The sequence below is a fragment of the Lissotriton vulgaris genome, chromosome 7, assembly GCF_964263255.1.
Source record: "Lissotriton vulgaris chromosome 7, aLisVul1.2, whole genome shotgun sequence".
In the NCBI taxonomy this organism is placed as follows: domain Eukaryota; kingdom Metazoa; phylum Chordata; class Amphibia; order Caudata; family Salamandridae; genus Lissotriton; species Lissotriton vulgaris.
The window spans coordinates 1,670,184,239-1,670,206,801 of record NC_141695.1 but is presented as its reverse complement, the minus strand read 5'-3'; the positions used below and the strand labels follow the sequence as shown (position 1 = coordinate 1,670,206,801).

Here is a 22,563-nt window from a genome sequence, read left to right as displayed (position 1 = left end):
CCCCACATCAATTTTTTTCCCACAGTGTGGGGGACTTTTTTGTGTTTTTAATGTCCCTCTATGGACAGGAAAAAAAAGCCAACTGACCATCCACTCTGAATAGGCCGGATGATCGGATGGCTTACTTACGAAGGCAACTACTCCACTGGGCTGTCAAAAGAAGTTTTACACTGACAGAGTAACTTTTACTGAATCGGCGTAAAGCTTGCAGCTGGCGCAATTTAAAATCTGGCAGGCGGATCCTGAGTTTGGCAGAGAGGGTTCTCCGTCACAGTTGAAACAGAGTACCTGCCTGCCAAACTCTAAGTCATCCGCAGAGGCCCACCTACTATGAATCAGTACGGACCCTGCTCCTCATGAGAACAGACCATCCTGAACCGCGGTTACCTCACACATCCACCCTCTGCTCCACTGCTCTTTAATTGGTACATCTTAGATGTACACCCCTTGATCTCACTGACTATTCTGTGCCCATGTTTCTGTGTGTCTTTCTCGGCATGAAGTTTGCATTGCAGAGGCCTGTGCTGTGTCTGCTCTGTGTTTGAGAGAAGCTTTTCGTCCTGTTCTGTCAGTGATGGACGCTTGCATTGCTGTCTCTTGCTTTTGCTCCATTTTCCTCTGTATTTGTGTGAGTGAAGTTTGCCCAGCGGCTGCTCATGCTGTTCCTGTTCGCCATTTGAGAGATGGTTTAGCTCCTTCCTGCCTTTGCTGAATCTTGTCTGTGTATTTGTGTGAGTAAAGATAGAACAGCAACCCCTGCTTTCCCTTGTCTCTGTGTTACATGGCCACATTTCTTACCACATCTGATAACTAAATATAATGCAGTGGTAAGTAGATTCCTCACAATCCCATGGAGTCTGTATAACATGGATGGAACAAAGACAACATTAAAAGACACCACAAAAACCCAATTAACTTGACAATTGCTCACTGCACTTTTTGTGTTTTACATTTCACATGTTTGTTGATTGAGAACAATGAGTAAATTCCAATTTAGACGCTTGATACCTATTGTTAGCAGTGACACTCTCTCTGGTCTCTCCCTCTCTCTAGTCTACCGAGGGGGACGAAGTGTCTTGGAGCATGCAGGCTGGGAACGCATACCTCTTGGTGTACTCAGTCACGGACCGGGCCAGCTTCGAGAGCGCCTCAGAGCTCCGTATCCAGCTGAGACGGATACGCCAATCAGAGGACATTCCCATCATCCTGGTGGGGAACAAGACTGACCTGGTTCGAAGCCGGGAGGTCTCTGTGGAAGGTGAGTGTGGTCTGGCCCTGGGAACGAATGAACACGCTTAGGCCATGTGTACCAAACTCCTAGGTCTGCTTTGCCATGTTTCGGCCATTTCCAGGGTCTTGCTAAATCTTCAATGCACCTTCTTCAGGTCAAGCCCTAGCTTTTCCATTTATGTACCTGTGCAGGATAGATACTAAAACCAATTCACAATCTAGTGTCCTAATAGCGTAATAACACCAAATCCACTCTCACCCCCCGTTTTCTCTCCTTCTTCACCACCATCAAGCAAATAGCCCACCTTTTTGGCAGTTCATATGGGGTCGTACAACATTGGATCCATTCTGCCGGTATGTGTTTCCCAGCCCTTTACAGTGCAGTTTCAGGAGGTGCTGCTGCTCCCTATCTTTCCCGTGTTGAGTTTCAGCACAGGCTAACGGAGCACATTTGCCTGTTTTGGAATTTCCTGCAGTATAGAGGCTGTGCATGAAGAGCATGGCAGAAAGCCCATGAGGGGCATTCATTGGAGCCATGAAGCACCCTTCTCATAACCTGTTGGGAAGCTGCCAGGCTTGGGATAGCAAGAATGAGAACTCTGGCAGCCAGGCAATGGGTAATCCTAGCCACCTTGCAAAATGGGCATTTCAACCTTCCTCTCACCCACCCAAATCATCTAGATGCTGAAAAGTATGCTGACCAAGCTTGTTGGGCATAAAGGGCCTTTAACCACTTTAGTTAATCAATGGTCCATTTGTCTGATTACACTTTTATAAAGTTATCTATCCTTTCACTTCACAGCCCTTTCTCTTATTTCATCAAATGTTCCTTCAATGTGAGTCTGCCATATTCAGCTATAATTGAGATTCTCAAGTCGGATGTATGACTTTACAACGCATACTCTTACCACGCATGCCTTTACAATGCGGTTTTTACAACGCATGCCTTTACAACGCATAGTGCTTTGGGGCGCTGGATAGTGAATAGTTTAATTTACTATTCCAACTCCAGTCCCCGTGGATAGTAGGGAAGGTGTTGGATAGTAAATTAAACCTATTCCCTATCCTAGAGTGCCCCCCAGCGCAATGCGTTGTAATGGTTTGCGTTGTAAAAGTTGCGTCGTAAAGGCACTGCGTGGTAAAAGTTGCGTTGTAAAGGATGTTTCCCTCTCAAGTCTTTGATAAATGTCTCCCAGCCCTGCAGACACCTTTGCAAGATTCCCACACATCCATTGATGGCCAATGCCTTCACTTTGTGTAGGTGATTCAAGTCTGCGCCCAACCACTAATAGCTGTGCAGCATCATATAAAAGCTTCTACTTTCCCATTAAAATTAAAAAAACATGATTTTTTTTTATATTTGTTTGTGAATTAGGTCAAATATGTCGTCATTTGTGTATTGTTTTTTTGACCAAATCATTGCATTTGCTTAGGCCGGGGACCCCAGCTTCCAGTAATGACAACGTGGGGGTCCATGGATTCCAGTAATGATTAAGTGGGGGTCCATAGAAGTCAAAAGGCTAGAACCGCTGAGCTAGAAAAAAAGACAAAGAACAACACAGACTACAGGAACACATAATTGTAGGAGAGTAGGGTCTGCAATCCTATGATCACCCAGATTTTTTGCTTTTGTTTCACTGGTTTACGACTTTCTCTGGCTGTGGGCCTGCTAATCAGACCCACAGCCTGGCTGTTCTCTTTCTAAATTACGACATGTACCCTAGGTGCATTTACCAATTGGTACTGGGCCACCTTATCAGACCCTGTAACTCAGGGCATAGGTGTACCCAGGGCCGCCGGGAGCTGCAGCATGTATTATGCCACCTCTGGCTGGCCGCCTAAATTTGACACAACTGGCTGCATGACAGCTGGGGCGAAGTCGTGTAATCACACTTTGCTTTAGATATAGTAGCCCTATATCTAACCATACAATGGACACTCGAGTTCCTATCAGTCACTCCTATGGCAGGCCTTGACAATCCTGAAGGCAGAGTGCATGGGCTCGTGTGAACTAGGCTCTGGCCCGAGCCGAGCCCGGTTGCAGCTTGCGGAACCAAGACCCAATGGCTGTTCCATGATAACGCGTACCCCATCGGTAACTTCGGTGTCGCGTTATCAAGGCATGTCGAGTAAGGTGTCATACGAATCGGGATGCTGCCCTCTCACCAACCCTGGCGATGAGGTTAGCATTCCGCCCTTCTAGAGGGACACGACATGTACGTAACTGTGAACCCCGGTTAAAGTTAACTAAAGCCTCAGCTCCACAAAATGGATGCTGCCACCACAGACACGAGTCTGACCTCCTGCTGCTGGGAGTCCTTCCAGTGAGGGGCGCTTGGACAAAGGGTTTCCTGTCGAGGGCGGTGTTCGCACCGTCCCAGACAGGGTTTGTGTATTCTGGGTAGGTAGGGCTTTTGCGAGAAGGTGACTGCGGAGTGGCACCCCGGTGCTCACTACGCATCTGCCGGTCAGAACCAGTTCCAGGGGCGCCAGCCCTGGCCTGGGGAAAGTCCGGCAGGGGAGAGGGGTGTAACTACCCCCCTTCCTGGTCCCACCCTTAGGGCAGGACCTAGTCATGTACCCACCCCTTTCTTTAGGATAAAGGCCGGAGCGGGGACCCTTCCAAATTAGATCATCTTTGAATCAAGAACTACTTTCTACGAAAGGACACTCAAGACTCTTCTCAAGATTTCTCCCTTGTGACTAAGGAGTAGTCACCCTGCATCAGCGGGCACCATCTAAGAACTCTGCGGTTTGCTGCAAGTCCTTCCTCAAGGATCCGACGGCCCAGCTCGACGAGAACCGGCTTCCCTGGCACCTCTGACCTCTACCCACGTCATCAGCTCAGCTGTGATCTGTGGGTGCGACGAGACCTCGAGGGACCGGCCATCATCAGAACCTGCACGCTCTTAAACCAGCACGACCATCGAAGCGATTCCCTGGTGAGTGCTCTGGGGTCCGAGAAGCCCCGACCCTGAGCCGCTCTAGCACCGAAGTGCAGTCTCCCAGTATCTCCACGATCTGCGTGGGGCCCTTCTGCTCGCTGCTCAGCACGTTGTCTGGTCACTAGCCGCTGGCTTGTGCCCTTCTGTGACGACATCCGACAATCAACACTGCTGGTCTGGTTGCTCCAGACTGGCCCTTGCTTCCATCTCTGCGAGAAGCACCCCGGACCCTCCTGGTCCACTCAAGACGCCATCTTAGGCCCACCACGTGGCCCTGAGATCCGCCAAGGCTTGTTGCCCCATCCTGGGCCCAGCGACGCCGACAGCATCATCCTTCGTGGGACAGCTCGCACCTCCGCCGTGGTCGCCGACAACGCCTCCTGGTCCGTGAGACTGCAGAGCCTAGCGTCGCCCACTCACCTGGTCGAGGTGACGGCCAACCGGTGCCATCCTGGTACCCTCTGACTACTGGCTAGTAGTACGAACTTGGTCCCCTCTGCTTTCAGGTATCAACAATCTCTGATCCAGGCTTGGATCTCTACGAACTATTCATCACTGGTCGCCGGCCAGCAACTCCTTTTCTTCCGGCTCCTGGCTCGTCAGCGAAGACCCCGACGCCTGTTAGACTTGTGCAGCCGCAGCCCTCGTGGCTAGGTAACTCGGCATTTCGGTGCCTGCATAGCCTCTTTACTCTAGGGTCCCGAGTCCCTCGCTTCCGACTTGCCTTATCGGGTCCGCCCGAGACCTTAAACTTTCCGTGTCCTCGGACACTTGTTTTAATTGTGCACTTGAAGTATTTTCCTAAGAGATTTGGTTTGTGCTTAGTACCCTGTCCTCATAAAGAGTCCAGGGCTGTTGTGAATCTTAATAAATATCCTGTTTATTTTCATAACACTTGTGTGGTGTCCTTTCACTGGGTGTTCAAGGGGTACATGTGTGGTAAACAGCTGGCTTAACGCGCCCTCTCGAGTCTTTAGCCTTAGACTGCTCGTATCCACGCTACTAGGATAGCTGGTCTATAGGTTGACTTACAACCAAACACCATAAGGGACGTTGGAACGATACATAGCGGTCGCTAGAATAGCGAACGTTGCATATCGGGCCAACTTCTCACATTGGTGAGCAGCGGTTGGGATTTGAGCTTGCTGTTGTTTTACCACACGTATCCTAAGAATATCTTGTTGAAAGATCACATAAGTACTGTTAGTACATATAACTAAAGCTTAGAATACTCTGAGTTCTACTGAACCAGCTGTTGCAGCTCCTCAAGGCTTAGCACACCTTGGCTGCAACTCTTAGCAAGGGAACAGTAGGTAAACACATAGTGTAGGTAGGTGCATCACTTACACCACACTAGAAACAGTATGTCGGACAAAGGAGGAAACTCTGAGTCTCCCCTTGTGTCAGTGGACCCTCCACAGGTCATCCCTTCAAGATATACTGTGCTGAGCTTCAAGGAGTTAAGACAAGTGTGTCACTCCAGGAAGATCAAGCAGGGGTCTAACCCCACCACGTCCTTTCTGATTGGTCTCTTGGAGACTTATGATGCCAGAAAAGCTGAGACCCGTCTTAGCTCTTCTAATCCAGAAGGAGACATGCCTCCCCTCGAGGGAACCAGAGACGATCCTGACCTCATCCACCTCGCAACTGAGAACGAAGATGTGGAGGATGATGAGGATGAGGATCCCTCTGGGGATGAGGCAGATAAGGGACAGGTAGAAGTCGTCAGACTAAGCAGGTCCAACTTAAGCAAACATGATAGCGGTACTGGGGGACCCCTGGGGCCACTATCAGGTCAGCTTAACATTGGGAATGGACGAGCCTGATCTCTGTCAAGAGATTCTGGCAGATCCCTTCAAACCAATGGCTCTCGCAACTCTTCTCAGAGAGGGATGACGTCCCCTCAGCGGAGAGTGTACGAAGCTAAGGAAAGGGCAGCTAATCTGAGGATCGAAAGGGAAGAACTTGCCCTGGCCAAAGAAAGGCTTGCCTTTGCGAGAGAGCAACAGTTAAGTGGGGTAGTCCCCACTGGTGGCAGCAATATACCTAGCAATAGGGAAAAGAGTTTCGATACGAAACACCTTGGTAAGATAGTGCCCCCCTTTAAACAAGGGGACGACATCCACAAATGGATTACTGCTTTGGAGAGGGCCTGCACTGTGCAAGGTGTTCCCCAGAGTCAGTGGGCAGCTATCTTGTGGCTCTCCTTTGAAGGTAAAGGAAGAGACAAGCTCCTCACCACAAGGGTGGAGGATGCGAACGATTACCAAGTCTTGAAAAATACACTCGTTGAAGGGTTCGGCCTAACCACTGAGCAGTACAGGGTGCTGTTCAGGGATACCCAGAAAACGCAGTCTCAAGATTGGTCTGACTTTGTCGATTGTGCCACTAAGGCTTTTGAGGGCTGGTTGCTGGGCAGCAAGGTTACTGATTACAAAGGATTGTATAATTTGATGATGAGAGAACAAATTTTAAACAATTGTCAGAACCAGTTGTTGCATCAGCATCTTGTCGACTCGGATCTGACCTCTCCCCAAGAATTGGGAAAGAAGGCAGACAGATGGGTTCGCACGAGAGTTAAACAGAACCAGGGCCAGAATCAAGGTGGTCAGAAGAAAGCAGACCAGAAGGGTAAAGATTCTAAGGGGGAACAAAATGACCAGAAGTCTTCGACAGGTCCCCAACAACCCAAAGAGGGAGGGGGTCAGGCTCCCCAAAAGAAGAAAGAAGGCCAATCCAAAAGATGGTGCCAGTACTGTAAAAGTAAATCTCACTGGTTTAGTGAGTGCACCAAGAAAGGAGGAGGGCAGACTCCTGCCACTGCAGCCCCTAAGGCACCTGTGCCCCCTAGTACAGTCAGCAGTGGTAGTGCGCCTCCCAAGGGTTTAGTAGGGTTAACCCTGGGTTCTGAGGGGCGTGACAACTTAGCTGGCACACTCACTCAGGCTGTCCTTGTCAGTACAGGGGACGCGGACGTGTCCCCTGACATAAGTCCCAATACCTTGGGCAAATACAGACAGACGCCTTTCATAAATGGAAAGATGGCTCAGGCCTATAGGGACACTTGTGCCAGCGTCACCATGGTGACGCCTAACTTTGTGGACCCTGGACAGATCATGCCAGGTACAGAATTCCTGGTGACCAATGCAAGCAATGTCACTACCAATCACAGTATGGCAATTGTAGCTTTCTCCTGGGGAGGGGTAACTGGCCAAAAGAAGGTTGTAGTTAGTCCAGACCTCCCAGTGGATTGTTTGTTGGGCAATGATTTGGAGTCATCACAATGGTCAGAAGTGGAGCACCGGACTCACATGGAAATGTTAGGTTTGCCAGCACATGTGTTCGTTGTGACCAGGTCACAGGTCAGGAAATGCCCCACTGAACAGGTGCTGGATCCTGGAACCACGGACCAGACACCTCCCAAGAAAAAGAGCAGTAGGGTTAAGGCTGCGCCTTCCCCCTTGCCCCAGGTCGTGGATCAAGTCTCAGAGGAGGCTGACCTACAGGAATTGAGGGAAACTGAGCCGAGAGAGTTCGAACTTGATCAAGTTGAATTCTTGGGTTCAGGGGGACCCTCAAGGGAAGACCTGGGGAAGGACCAGTTAGACTGCCCTTCTCTTGAACCCCTCAGACAGCAGGCTGCTGCTGAGGCTGCTGGGAACGCCACAGGTACCCACAAGGTATACTGGGAAGATGGACTCCTGTACACTGAGTCAAGAGACCCCAAGCCTGGCATGACCAGGAGGCTGGTTGTACCCTTGTCTCAGCGTGGTTTCCTACTTACCTTGGCCCACGAGATTCCCTTAGCAGGTCACCTAGGCCAGACGAAAACGTGGGACAGGCTTGTCTCACACTTTCACTGGCCTCATATGAACGAAGATACCAAGGAGTTTTGCCGCTCCTGTGTCACTTGCCAAGCCAGTGGCAAGTCAGGTGGCACGACAAAGGCCCCCCTTATACCAATGCCTGTGGTGGGGGTGCCCTTTGAACGGGTGGGGATCGACATCGTCGGTCCCATGGAACCACCGACAGCATCAGGGCACAAGTTTATACTGGTGGTAGTGGATCATGCCACCAGGTATCCTGAAGCTATTCCCCTTAGGACCACTACAGCACCTGTTGTGGCAAGAGCCCTAGTTGGAGTATTCTCCAGAGTGGGCTTCCCTAAGGAGGTCGTCTCCGACAGAGGTGCAAACTTTATGTCGAGCTACTTAACTGCTATGTGGAAGGAATGTGGTGTCAACTACAAGTTCACTACACCCTATCATCCACAATGCAATGGGCTTGTTGAGAGATTCAACAGGACCCTTAAAGGGATGATTCATGGACTACCTGAAAAGCTTCGGCGTAGATGGGACGTCCTGATCCCCTGCCTCTTGTTCGCCTACAGAGAAGTCCCACAGAAGGGGGTTGGCTACAGCCCTTTTGAACTTTTGTACGGGCATCCTGTAAGAGGACCCCTGTGTTTGGTGAAGGAAGGATGGGAGAGACCTCTCAAAAAGCCTGCAGCCAACATAGTGGACTATGTGCTTGGCCTCCGCTCGCGGATGGCTGAATACATGGAGAAGGCATCTGAAAACCTTAAGGCCAGCCAAGAACTCCAGAAAGCTTGGCATGACCAAAAGGCTGTCTTGACTGTTTACCAGCCCGGACAGAAGGTGTGGGTGTTGGAGCCAGTGGCCCCAGCAGCACTCAAGGACAAATGGTCCGGGCCCTACACCATCCTGGAGAAAAAGGGAGAGGTCACCTACCTGGTCGACCTGGGAACTCCCCGGAGCCCCCACAGGGTGCTTCATGTCAACAGGCTCAAGGCATATGTCGACAGGAAGGACATGAGTTTGCTCATGGCCCTAGATGAGGGACAGGAGGAGGAGAGTGACCCTCTCCCCGACCTGCTCACTCAGAATCCTGACGATGGATCGGTAGATGGTGTTGTCTTTTGTGGCAGCCTCTCCGAACATCAACAGAGAGACTGTAAACAGGTTCTTCAGTCTTTCAGACATATGTTTTCTCTAACACCCAGCCAGACCGATTGGTGCACCCATGAGGTTGACACTGGTGACAGCTTGCCCGTTAAGAGTAAAATCTACCGGCAGCCTGATCACGTTAGAGACTGCATCAAGAGTGAAGTGCAGAAAATGTTGGAGCTGGGAGTCATTGAACCCTCGGACAGCCCTTGGGCTAGTCCCGTGGTTCTAGTGCCGAAACCTCACACCCAGGGTGGTAAGAGAGAGATGAGGTTTTGCGTAGACTACAGGGGTCTCAATGCAGTCACTAAGACTGACGCCCACCCAATACCAAGGGCAGACGAGCTTATCGATAGATTGGCTTCGGCCAACTTCTTAAGTACGTTTGACCTGACAGCTGGGTATTGGCAAATCAGGTTAGCTGAGGACGCCAAGCCTAAAACCGCATTTTCAACCCCTGGTGGGCATTATCAGTTCGTGGTAATGCCCTTTGGTCTGAAAAATGCACCTGCCACCTTCCAAAGGTTGGTGAATCAAGTCCTTACTGGGCTGGATGACTTCTGTGCGGCGTATCTTGACGATATTGCTGTCTTTAGCTCCACCTGGGAGGATCACCTGGTCCACCTGCGGAAAGCGTTAGAGGCTCTGCGAGCAGCAGGCCTCACTATCAAGGCCACCAAGTGCCAGATAGGGCAGACACAGGTTGTATACCTGGGCCACCTTGTAGGTGGAGGCCAGGTTCAGCCACTGGAGAGCAAGATACAGTCAATCAGGGACTGGGCTCCTCCAACCACCCAGACTCAGGTTCGAGCTTTCTTGGGCCTGACTGGATACTACCGGAAGTTTGTCAGGAACTATGGTTCCATCGTGACACCATTAAACGAACTGACAAGCAAGAAAATGCCAAAAAAGGTTCAGTGGACAGCGAGCTGTCAAAAAGCATTCGATGACCTAAAGCAGGCCATGTGCACGGCGCCTATCCTCAAGAGTCCGGACTACTCCAAACCATTCATTGTCCAAACAGATGCTTCTGAGTTGGGTGTGGGAGCTGTTCTTTCTCAACTGAATTTTGATGGTCAAGACCAGCCCATTGCTTTTATAAGCAGAAGGCTGACCCCTAGAGAGAAGAATTGGTCAGCTATTGAGAGGGAGGCCTTTGCTGTGGTTTGGGCCCTGAAGAAGCTGAGGCCATACTTGTTTGGCACTCACTTCAAGATTCAGACCGACCATAAGCCCCTCTTGTGGCTAAATCAGATGAAGGGTGAAAACCCCAAACTGCTAAGGTGGTCCATTTCCCTACAGGGGATGGACTTTACAGTGGAACATAGACCTGGTACTGATCATGGCAATGCCGATGGGCTCTCCAGATATTTCCACTTAGAACAAGAAGACTCACCTGGTCAAGGTTAGCTTATTGTTCCGACGTTTGGGGGGGGGGTCATGTAGGAGAGTAGGGTCTGCAATCCTATGATCACCCAGATTTTTTGCTTTTGTTTCACTGGTTTACGACTTTCTCTGGCTGTGGGCCTGCTAATCAGACCCACAGCCTGGCTGTTCTCTTTCTAAATTACGACATGTACCCTAGGTGCATTTACCAATTGGTACTGGGCCACCTTATCAGACCCTGTAACTCAGGGCATAGGTGTACCCAGGGCCGCCGGGAGCTGCAGCATGTATTATGCCACCCCTGGCTGGCCGCCTAAATTTGACACAACTGGCTGCATGACAGCTGGGGCGAAGTCGTGTAATCACACTTTGCTTTAGATATAGTAGCCCTATATCTAACCATACAATGGACACTCGAGTTCCTATCAGTCACTCCTATGGCAGGCCTTGACAATCCTGAAGGCAGAGTGCATGGGCTCGTGTGAACTAGGCTCTGGCCCGAGCCGAGCCCGGTTGCAGCTTGCGGAACCAAGACCCAATGGCTGTTCCATGATAACGCGTACCCCATCGGTAACTTCGGTGTCGCGTTATCAAGGCATGTCGAGTAAGGTGTCATACGAATCGGGATGCTGCCCTCTCACCAACCCTGGCGATGAGGTTAGCATTCCGCCCTTCTAGAGGGACACGACATGTACGTAACTGTGAACCCCGGTTAAAGTTAACTAAAGCCTCAGCTCCACAAAATGGATGCTGCCACCACAGACACGAGTTTGACCTCCTGCTGCTGGGAGTCCTTCCAGTGAGGGGCGCTTGGACAAAGGGTTTCCTGTCGAGGGCGGTGTTCGCACCGTCCCAGACAGGGTTTGTGTATTCTGGGTAGGTAGGGCTTTTGCGAGAAGGTGACTGCGGAGTGGCACCCCGGTGCTCACTACGCATCTGCCGGTCAGAACCAGTTCCAGGGGCGCCAGCCCTGGCCTGGGGAAAGTCCGGCAGGGGAGAGGGGTGTAACTACCCCCCTTCCTGGTCCCACCCTTAGGGCAGGACCTAGTCATGTACCCACCCCTTTCTTTAGGATAAAGGCCGGAGCGGGGACCCTTCCAAATTAGATCATCTTTGAATCAAGAACTACTTTCTACGAAAGGACACTCAAGACTCTTCTCAAGATTTCTCCCTTGTGACTAAGGAGTAGTCACCCTGCATCAGCGGGCACCATCTAAGAACTCTGCGGTTTGCTGCAAGTCCTTCCTCAAGGATCCGACGGCCCAGCTCGACGAGAACCGGCTTCCCTGGCACCTCTGACCTCTAGCCACGTCATCAGCTCAGCTGTGATCTGTGGGTGCGACGAGACCTCGAGGGACCGGCCATCATCAGAACCTGCACGCTCTTAAACCAGCACGACCATCGAAGCGATTCCCTGGTGAGTGCTCTGGGGTCCGAGAAGCCCCGACCCTGAGCCGCTCTAGCACCGAAGTGCAGTCTCCCAGTATCTCCACGATCTGCGTGGGGCCCTTCTGCTCGCTGCTCAGCACGTTGTCTGGTCACTAGCCGCTGGCTTGTGCCCTTCTGTGACGACATCCGACAATCAACACTGCTGGTCTGGTTGCTCCAGACTGGCCCTTGCTTCCATCTCTGCGAGAAGCACCCCGGACCCTCCTGGTCCACTCAAGACGCCATCTTAGGCCCACCACGTGGCCCTGAGATCTGCCAAGGCTTGTTGCCCCATCCTGGGCCCAGCGACGCCGACAGCATCATCCTTCGTGGGACAGCTCGCACCTCCGCCGTGGTCGCCGACAACGCCTCCTGGTCCGTGAGACTGCAGAGCCTAGCGTCGCCCACTCACCTGGTCGAGGTGACGGCCAACCAGTGCCATCCTGGTACCCTCTGACTACTGGCTAGTAGTACGAACTTGGTCCCCTCTGCTTTCAGGTATCAACAATCTCTGATCCAGGCTTGGATCTCTATGAACTATTCATCACTGGTCGCCGGCCAGCAACTCCTTTTCTTCCGGCTCCTGGCTCGTCAGCGAAGACCCCGACGCCTGTAAGACTTGTGCAGCCGCAGCCCTCGTGGCTAGGTAACTCGGCATTTCGGTGCCTGCATAGCCTCTTTACTCTAGGGTCCCGAGTCCCTCGCTTCCGACTTGCCTTATCGGGTCCGCCCGAGACCTTAAACTTTCCGTGTCCTCGGACACTTGTTTTAATTGTGCACTTGAAGTATTTTCCTAAGAGATTTGGTTTGTGCTTAGTACCCTGTCCTCATAAAGAGTCCAGGGCTGTTGTGAATCTTAATAAATATCCTGTTTATTTTCATAACACTTGTGTGGTGTCCTTTCACTGGGTGTTCAAGGGGTACATGTGTGGTAAACAGCTGGCTTAACGCGCCCTCTCGAGTCTTTAGCCTTAGACTGCTCGTATCCACGCTACTAGGATAGCTGGTCTATAGGTTGACTTACAACCAAACACCATAAGGGACGTTGGAACGATACATAGCGGTCGCTAGAATAGCGAACGTTGCATATCGGGCCAACTTCTCACAATAATCAAAAGCAGAGGGCAATTTAGATGAGAGCACAGACCTAGAAGAACAGGACTGAAGATATCGCAAAAGAAAAAGTCAACAAAAGATATTGACTGTGCTATAAATCTGATGATCAGAAAAGGAGTCCGGGGTGGAAGTTGCACTGGAAAGCTGCTGGTTGCAGAGGAACAGAGGTGGTGAGAGCAAAAGCTGGACATGGCAGGAAAAGGGCACAATTGACAGAGGTTGACGGACAGGTTGGAGCCAGAGAGAAAGGTCTTACTCCGATAAATCAAGAATAGAAGGCCCTCTAGCGGACACAGGTCCTAACACATACAAAAGATTAGTTGGCTCAGCCCTACAAGTAAGAGCCTTCGTTATGGAAGTCCTAGCAAGCATAGTATGAACGCCAAGCATTGGGTCTTAGCCCCTTCCAGGATTCTTATTACGCGTTGTGCACAGTTGTATTTCTGCCCCGTTTTGGTGGCAATGGCTCTAGTCAGGTTTACAAGTTGTACCGAATCCATGCCAGTATTATCAGGAGATTCCACAACTGGTATACCACCTACATCTGGTCACAAAGTCCACCTATATAACTATAAAGCAGATGTAATATGTGACCGGATAAGCACCTGGATTTGAGAAAAACCCGAGTCCCGGCAGTTGCACATCCAGGGTGGTGGTCATGGGAAGTGGCTGCACAAAACCAGCCAGAGGTATGAGTGGTGACACCTACCGCTCATGGTCTTGCAGGCCACGGGCCACCATACTTTTAACTTCAGTACCTTTCTCCGTAAAACCCTTAAGTTCTCCCCAGCCATCCTCTCTTGTGTTTCTCCCCTTATGCATAGCCTTTTATCCAGTTTTTTTTCTTATCCAATTCATTTATACTGCTTATCTCCCCTCTTCCCCCGCAGAGGGCCGAGCCTGTGCCATGGTCTTTGACTGCAAGTTTATCGAGACCTCAGCGGCCCTGCACCACAATGTGGCCGAACTCTTCGAGGGTATTGTCCGCCAGATCCGTCTGCGCCGGGACAGCAAGGAAGCCAACGACAAGCGCCGGTCCATCTACAGGCGCAAAGAGAGCATCACCAAGAAGGCGCGCCGCTTCCTGGACAAACTGGTGGCCCGAAACAACAGGAAAGTGGCCATGAAGGTGCGCTCCAAGTCCTGCCATGACCTCTCGGTCCTCTAAGCAGCCACTATGTCCATGTTCAAATGATTTCCTGTGAGGGTCCTTCCAGAAGCTTCACTGAGGTACGAATTCAGGATCCCCACTTTGTTCTTTGCCTTTTGAATGAGTGACTATCTATGCAAAAGATGCTGCGGATGCCGATATCTTCCAAACTGTCTTCTTCAAAAGTATGCCAGCCGGAGCGAACTACGGACTGGTGAAACACATGAGGCAAAGCTGCCAGGGTCATCAGAAGCAAGTCTAGAACCTTGAAGGACCCCTGCCTTGAGCTAGGCCTTTGCTGCTCAACCTAGACCCTAATTCCTTGGGAGGCTCCCTCTATTCAGGAGATGTATTCAAATGGACCCTCGGACATTGCTAAAGTGGTCTAGCGCCCCCTCTGGTGCCACCATGTCCTTCTCGCCATCTACTGGGGCACAAATGGCTTTTTTTTCTGAATTACGCTTTCATTTTATTCAGCCCTCATCTGCTGTTGCCTCTTTGGAGAACCTTTATACTGGGGGCTTCTGAGGAGCACTGTTGGATCGTGTGCTCTGAATGTATGTAATGGGGGGGGTGGATTAGAGCTTAAGAGAGTTTCATACCAAGGTGTCCTCAATGGACAGGTTGAGAGCTGTGCCTATGCAACCAGACACAGAAGGAGGATCTATGTGCCTGTGCAGAGACTGAAAGAAACAATACTTGTAACTATGCCTTAGTAACATAGCAACACTCTGTGGTCAAGATGCTCCCAGATTTCCAAGGCAACCTGAACCTGCAGGAGATCGGATATGGCCCATCATGTAGGGTGCAGATAGTGAACAGCATCAGCAGAGACCTCTTACAGGAAATGCTGACAATAGGACAGTGTTCTCGTTAACAGGGAACTGTAACATTCTATAGGATGGGGACCTGTTACAGGGACTGCTCGTCATCTACAGACACATTGACCTGTTACAGGGACTTCTGGCCATCTACAGACACAGTTACCTGTGACAGGGACTACACAGACACATTGATATGTCACTGGGACTGCTGGCCGTCTACAGACACATGTTGATATGTCACAGGAACTGCTAGCCGTCTACAGACACATTGATATGTCACGGGGACTGCTGGCCGTCTTCAGACACATTGATATGTCACAGGGACCTCTGGCCGTCTACAGACACATTGATCTGTTATAGAGACTGCTGGCCATCTACAGACACATTGATATGTCACGGGGACTGCTAGCCGTCTATAGACACATTGATATGTCACAGGGACTGCTGGCCATCTACAGACACATTGATATGTCACGGGGACTGCTGGCCGTCTACAGACACATTGATATGTCACAGGAACTGCTGGCCGTCTACAGACACATTGATCTGTTACAGGGATTGCTGGCCGTCTGCAGACACGTTGATATGTCACAGGGACTGCTGGCTGTCTTCAGACACACATTGATATGTCACAGGGACTGCTAGCCGTCTACAGACACATTGATATGTCAAAGGGACTGCTGGCTGTCTACAGACACACATTGATATGTCACAGGAACTGCTGGCCGTCTACAGACACATTGATATGTCACAGGGACTGCTGGCTGTCTTCAGACACACATTGATATGTCACAGGGACTGCTGGCCATCTACACACACATTGATATGTCAAAGGGACTGCTGGCTGTCTACAGACACACATTGATATGTCACAGGAACTGCTGGCCGTCTACAGACACATTGATATGTCACAGGGACTGCTGGCCGTCTACAGACACATTGATATGTCACAGGGACTGCTGGCCATCTACACACACATTGATATGTCACAGGGACTGCTGGCTGTCTTCAGACACACATTGATATGTCACAGGGACTGCTGGCTGTCTTCAGACACACATTGATATGTCACAGGGACTACTGGTCGTCTACAGACACACATTGATATGTCACGGGGACTGCTGGCCATCTACACACACATTGATATGTCACAGGGACTGCTGGCCGTCTACAGACACATTGATATGTCACAGGGACTGCTGGTCGTCTACAGACACACGTTGATATGTCACAGGGACTGCTGGTCGTCTACAGACACACATTGATATGTCACAGGGACTGCTGGTCGTCTACAGACACACGTTGATATGTCACAGGGACTGCTGGTCGTCTACAGACACACATTGATATGTCACAGGGACTGCTGGCCATCTACACACACATTGATATGTCACAGGGACTGCTGGCTGTCTTCAGACACGTTGATATGTCACAGGGACTGCTGGCCGTCTACAGACACGTTGATATGTCACAGGGACTGCTGGCTGTCTTCAGACACACATTGATATGTCACAGGGACTGCTGGCGCTCTACGGCGACAGTGACACGTTACAGAAAGTGCTGTCAGTACCTGCACAGTATCACGCTACAGGATAGGCTGGCAGCTTTACAGGAAATGCTAAAATCAAAGGCAGGGTTCTGTATACAGTGGATGATACTATTTTACGAGGACGGTAAACTGTTACAAGGAATGAGGGCAGCGGGGCCAGTTCTCTGTGTACATGCAGTGCCAACAGCATGGGAAGTGCTCTGTGTACATGCAGTGCTGACAGTAGTGACAGTGCTCTGTGTACATGCAGTGCTGGCAGTAGTGACAGTGCTTTGTGTACATGCAGTGCTGATAGCAGGGGCAGTGCTCTGTGTACTTGCAGTGCTGATGGAGGGGGCAGTGCTCTGTGTACATGCAGTGCTGATAGCATGGGAAGTGCTCTGTGTACATTCAGTGCCAACAGCATGGGAAGTGCTCTGTGTACATGCAGTGCTGACAGTAGTGACAGTGCTCTGTGTACATGCAGTGCTGGCAGTAGTGACAGTGCTTTGTGTACATGCAGTGCTGATAGCAGGGGCAGTGCTCTGTGTACATGCAGTGCTGGCAGTAGTGACAGTGCTTTGTGTACATGCAGTGCTGATAGCAGGGGCAGTGCTCTGTGTACTTGCAGTGCTGATGGAGGGGGCAGTGCTCTGTGTACATGCAGTGCTGGCAGTACTGACAGTGCTTTGTGTACATACAGTGCTGATAGCAGGGGCAGTGCTCTGTGTACATGCAGTGCTGATAGCATGGGAAGTGCTCTGTGTACATGCAGTGCCAACAGCATGGGAAGTGCTCTGTGTACATGCAGTGCTGACAGTAGTGACAGTGCTCTGTGTACATGCAGTGCTGGCAGTAGTGACAGTGCTTTGTGTACATGCAGTGCTGATAGCAGGGGCAGTGCTCTGTGTACTTGCAGTGCTGATGGAGGGGGCAGTGCTCTGTGTACATGCAGTGCTGGCAGTACTGACAGTGCTTTGTGTACATACAGTGCTGATAGCAGGGGCAGTGCTCTGTGTACATGCAGTGCTGATAGCATGGGAAGTGCTCTGTGTACATGCAGTGCCAACAGCATGGGAAGTGCTCTGTGTACATGCAGTGCCAACAGCATGGGAAGTGATCTGTGTACATGCAGTGCCAACAGCATGGGAAGTGCTCTGTGTACATGCAGTGCTGATAGCAGGGGCAGTGCTCTGTGTGCTTGCAGTGCTGGTGGAGGGGGCAGTGCTCTGTGTACTTGCAATGCTGAGAGAAGGGGCAGTGCTTAGTACACCTGCAATGCTGACAGCAAGGGGGTTCTTTGTGTACACGCAGTGCTGACCGCACAGGCAGTGCTCAGTGTATATGCAAAGCTGGCAGCAGTAAAAGTACACTATGTGTGTACAATGCTGATTGCAGGGGGTGGTCAGAGTAGATACAATGCTCACAGCAGGGTCAGTAATCTGTTGCAAGAAATGGTGTCAATAGGAGCAGTGAATTCTAAAGGGGTGGTTGCAAGTCTACTGGGAAAGTGATATGTTATAGTGGTTGCTGACAGTCTGATGGTAAGGTGATCTCTTAGATCATTGCTGTCAGTCTACATGAACAGGGATCTGTAACTGTCATTGCTGTCAGTCTACAGGAACAAAGAAACAAAGAAGTTACAAAGAAGGTTGACCGCTAGAAGCAGCAGTGATTTGTTACAGCGATTGTTGTCAGTATACAGGTACATCAATTGGTTGCATTGATTGCTGACATGTTACAGGTAAAGTGATCCCTGACATTCATTGCCGGCAGAGTACAGGAACAGTGATGAGCTGTAGTGAAGGTTGCCAGCTAGAAGCAGCAGTGATTTGTTACAGTGATTGGTGCCAGTCTATAGGTAAAGTGATCGCTTACATTGATTGGTGACATGGTACAGGTAATGTGTAGGCCTGGAGTCTGCGTAAAAAAAGTCTGCCGCACATTGCGAAGTTCCGCAAGTGGCAGAGTGCGTTTGGTCACGCCGTACGCATTGGTTTTTAGTGCCGGGTGTTTGTCGTTCACTGTAAAATCAGCGCGTACTGCACCATGAACAGCGCAGGAAGGCGCTATTTCTTTTCTGCCGCTCAAGTAGATTTTCTAATTGAGTGGCAGCTTTTCTGAACGCGAACAGAAGGCTTCTCAACGCATTCAGAAATCCAACCACCCTCGTTGGGAAATCTTGCCAGGAGGTGGATTTTCCTCGCTCGTCAACTTGACCTTGGCAAGAGAGGAAAAAACTGCTCTACGCGAAGCAAACGTTTTCGGACCTCTGCATTCTCTGCGGAGTGCAGAAAGTGCCGCAAACTCCACGAACAGAGCAGAGAAAAGATGGACCTGACTGTAGAGGCCATAGGACAGGCTGGTCCTGAGGAGGGAGGCTAACAGTCAAGAAGAGCTTGAGCAAGAGGTTCCTAGACATGAGGTGCAGAGACAAGAGCTCCTCAACAAAGTAAACCTGAGGCACGGCACCTGGCAGGACGCTTCCAGGAGGTATATGCCTGAAGCAGAAGGCTCTTGGTCAGGGTGACTTGAGGCTGGAGGCTCTTCAACAGGATGGGCTTGGGGTTATATGCATGTAGATAAGGGAAGCCTGGGATTGATGCTTCCAGATAATAGGGGTCTGAAACAGGGGCTCCTCTGCAGAAAGGTCTGATGCAGGTGCCTAGCGACAGGATGGTACTACGGTTGGACACTTTGAGACAGAAGGTCCTGAGATAGGGGCTCCTAGACAGGAGAGTCCTGAGACACGTCCACCTCACAGGATGGTCCCGAGGCCAATGCTCTGGCCCATATGGTCCTGGGGCATGGGACTCATGGACAGTACGGGCCTCAGGTGGGAGGGAGCCTCTTAGATATGGTGGGCTTGAGTTTGGAGTCCATTGGACAGGCTGATCCTGAAGTGTGAAGCTAACAGACTGGGTGGGTTTCAAACAATGGCATCTAGATAGTGGAGGCTTGAGATGAGTATTCCTAAACAGGAGCATCCAGAGGCAAGTGCCACTGGACAGCCTGGTCCTGAGTCACTGCTCCTAGACAAGAGGAGCCTGAGGTGGGAAACTCCTCCACAGTGCGGTCCTGAGTTTCCTGTATAATGAGCCGGTCAAGAGCTGAATCTGCAGCACCTTCTTCATGCTCCAAGAGATGTGTATGTCCAGATTGGCAGAAGTTCATGACCAACTACTGAACAGAGGTGCCGGAGAAACATGTAAAGTTATTTTGATTAAATATGTCTTCTTTTTGTAAACTACTGACTTTGTCATCCTTTACACAGGGTTTCAAACCCCAATAGTGATGCTTTCATTATTTACCCAAACCAAGGATGTCTGCAAGGGACTGAGAAGTATTTAAACTGAAGCGATAATTATCGCTATTGCTTGGTTAGAGACAAAAATGTATCGCCGACCTGCTGCGAGTTTTAACGCAGATAAACCTTGGTATTACCAAGGTTTATCGCAAATATGATAAAAATCGGCCGCAATGCATGAATATCGCTGAAAAGTGTGCGCTATTCAAGCATTACTGAGCTAAGCCATGTTATCCACCTCCCATTGGATAACATGGCTAAGAACTGCTCAGGGCAGGTGTTAGCTTTTGGAGATATTCGCGCTTAGCGCGAATATCTCCAAAAGTTGGTAATGGGAGATAGCGATGTTAGCGACTGTTTCCAGTCGCTAACATCTTGGCACGCCCACTTTGAATGTCATTAGTGATAAATTTCTGTGACATGCAAAGTGGGGCCCAAGATGGTCGCTATCTCCTACTAGTTGTCGCTAACTGGTGTTAGCGACATCTAGGTAATAGGGAGATCATTTTATCTCCGCTTTCTTGGCTCTTAAAGCCAAAAAAGCAGAGATAAACCCCCTTGATAATATGCCCCTGAGTATGCCATGCAAGGACGCTGTCTCAGACCTACAGACCTTTGGAAGTAACATCTCAATCTGTAAGGTCAGTCTTCTGCCTATTGCAACAGATCATTGAGCCAAATGTCTTGTGTGAGAACTCACCCCTGACTCCCGAACACCGAACACCTGTAACTACGATCTGATGCTCATGTAAATCGCTCTGATACCTCCGGGTCTAGCCAGTGCTATATAAAACCTTTAAAATAAATAAAAAATAAAATGGTGGTGGAGGGTGGTGGCCATCATGGACTTCAACCCAGGGGATCTTTGGACTGTGGTCAGAATCCGTAGGACCCAATCACTCTAACTTTAAAGCATCCGTCTCTGGAATCCCTGGAGTGCCCACGTCTCTCCCATTTTACATCCATACACAAAGTTATGGCACAACCCCCATGAATTAACTTTGCAAGAATGTTGAATTGTTTGTACCACAAATAAACTTGAGTAAATGCATGGAATGCTTTCCTTGAAAGTAGAAAACTAATCCCAATAGAGAAAAATAATCGTTAACCAACAATAACCAATACCCATTGGATTGACCACTAACCTTGAGTTCAGGAGTAGCATGCTACCCACCACAAAGCGCTCCAATGCCCTGTCAGGGGTAATAAACACTAAATAAATGCAATGACAAGACACTACAACGCGATTTGGAGGTGTGTTGCAGGTTCAGACATTCCAAGAGTCGGGGTTCTGCCTCTCCCCTTGTGTGGTTAGTGTGTCCCCAGAGTACATGTGTTCGCAGATAGATACAACCACACAGATGCATGTAAAAAGGGATGCTTTTGATGGGTAATCTAAGGCCCTATGGTTCAAGTGATAATGCTTTTTGTGCTAATGAACTCATAAAATTGAAAAATGTCTGGTATTACAGATATGTAACAACCTCCCTGCCCCCAGCGGCCTTTGGCTATACCAATCGCTCCATTTAACACCTATAGACAGACTTCCGAAAGGCACCTGGCAGTGGACTGAGCTGGAGATGAAATGGTGTCTTCTATCTTCTTCAACTGTTTACCCCCTCCTCCTTGGCTCACAGGCACTGCTTAATTTGAGAGGGTGGTTGCCAATGGAGGACACCGGCGCTAATTTTTCTGCATCAGAAATTTACTGCAAGCAAAAGACACATATGGGAAAGACGAAGGAAGAGAAAGACGGAAAAGCATCACAAAGGGAGAAAGCTGCAAGAGTGAGCTGAAGTGGCAGGGAGTGGCTGTAAATGGATTAAAGAGGCCCGATATGGCTTTGGGATTACGCTGCCTTAGTATTTTGTGCTCACTCACTTAATTGCAGAAGCCGCATGTTTCAGAGGAGGGCTTGGGGCACCAGCATGTTTTTATTTACAAATTAAGCACTGCTCGCAGGGGGCTGTGGTTGGAAGAACGGTCAAGATAAACAATGGAAAAAGGCATGGTGTGAGTTGGTTCTGGGGCTCTGGACCAGAGTCCATACAACAGGTCACTGATGACCCTTGTTCCTGAGCTGGGGGTGTGCTGAAGTACTGTTGTGCATTACTAGTTTCTTCTACTGACTGTAAACTCATTCTCTGCTGACACTGGGCCAAAGATATCCTCTTTTCAAGTTGGTATGATGCCTCTGTTACAGACTGCACACCTAGGACTTGTTCCGTGCTGTACTTTTTTTGTATAGTGGTACGCAAACAAATGATGGACGGAATGCTGAATAAATCGTACATTCACCCCCAGTCAAGAGATCTAGGTTAAATCCATGTTCTTTTGCTCACCATGCCACCCCAGTTTAGACCCAGCCATATGCAAATCAGTCTTGACCCTGTGCCTCATAGGAACAGTCCAGACAGAACTGCAAAGCCAGGTCCTCCCTAGACCGGAAACAAGCATCCTTGGACCGGTTTCTGGGTATTACCCTTCATCAGCCAGGCTAGCTTGAATCCAGTGGCACAGTGAGCAAGGGACCCATGTCTGGGCATACCCATCCTACTTAGAGTGGAAAGTGCTACGCAAACAAATGATGGACAGAATGCTGACTAAATCATACATTCACCCCCCCAGTCAAGAGATCTCAGTTAAATTCATCATTCTTTTGCTGGCCATGCCATCCCAGTT

General features: G+C 50.0%; 1 protein-coding gene across 3 annotated transcripts in view; it reads left to right on the top strand.

The window, feature by feature from the left end:
* REM1 (RRAD and GEM like GTPase 1) overlaps positions 1-19,821 on the top strand; it is a 62,790-nt gene extending 42,969 nt beyond the window's left edge. For 2 of the 3 annotated variants that reach the window (XM_086932708.1, XM_086932709.1), the window contains exons 4-5: positions 1,054-1,258; positions 13,963-19,821. In XM_086932708.1, the coding sequence (XP_086788834.1) occupies positions 1,054-1,258; positions 13,963-14,240 (483 nt within the window). In that variant the 3' untranslated portion in view covers positions 14,241-19,821. The remainder of the gene's footprint in view (positions 1-1,053; positions 1,259-13,962) is intronic. The other variant, XR_015297626.1, reaches the window with a different exon arrangement.
* Positions 19,822-22,563: the final 2,742 nt, after the last annotated feature.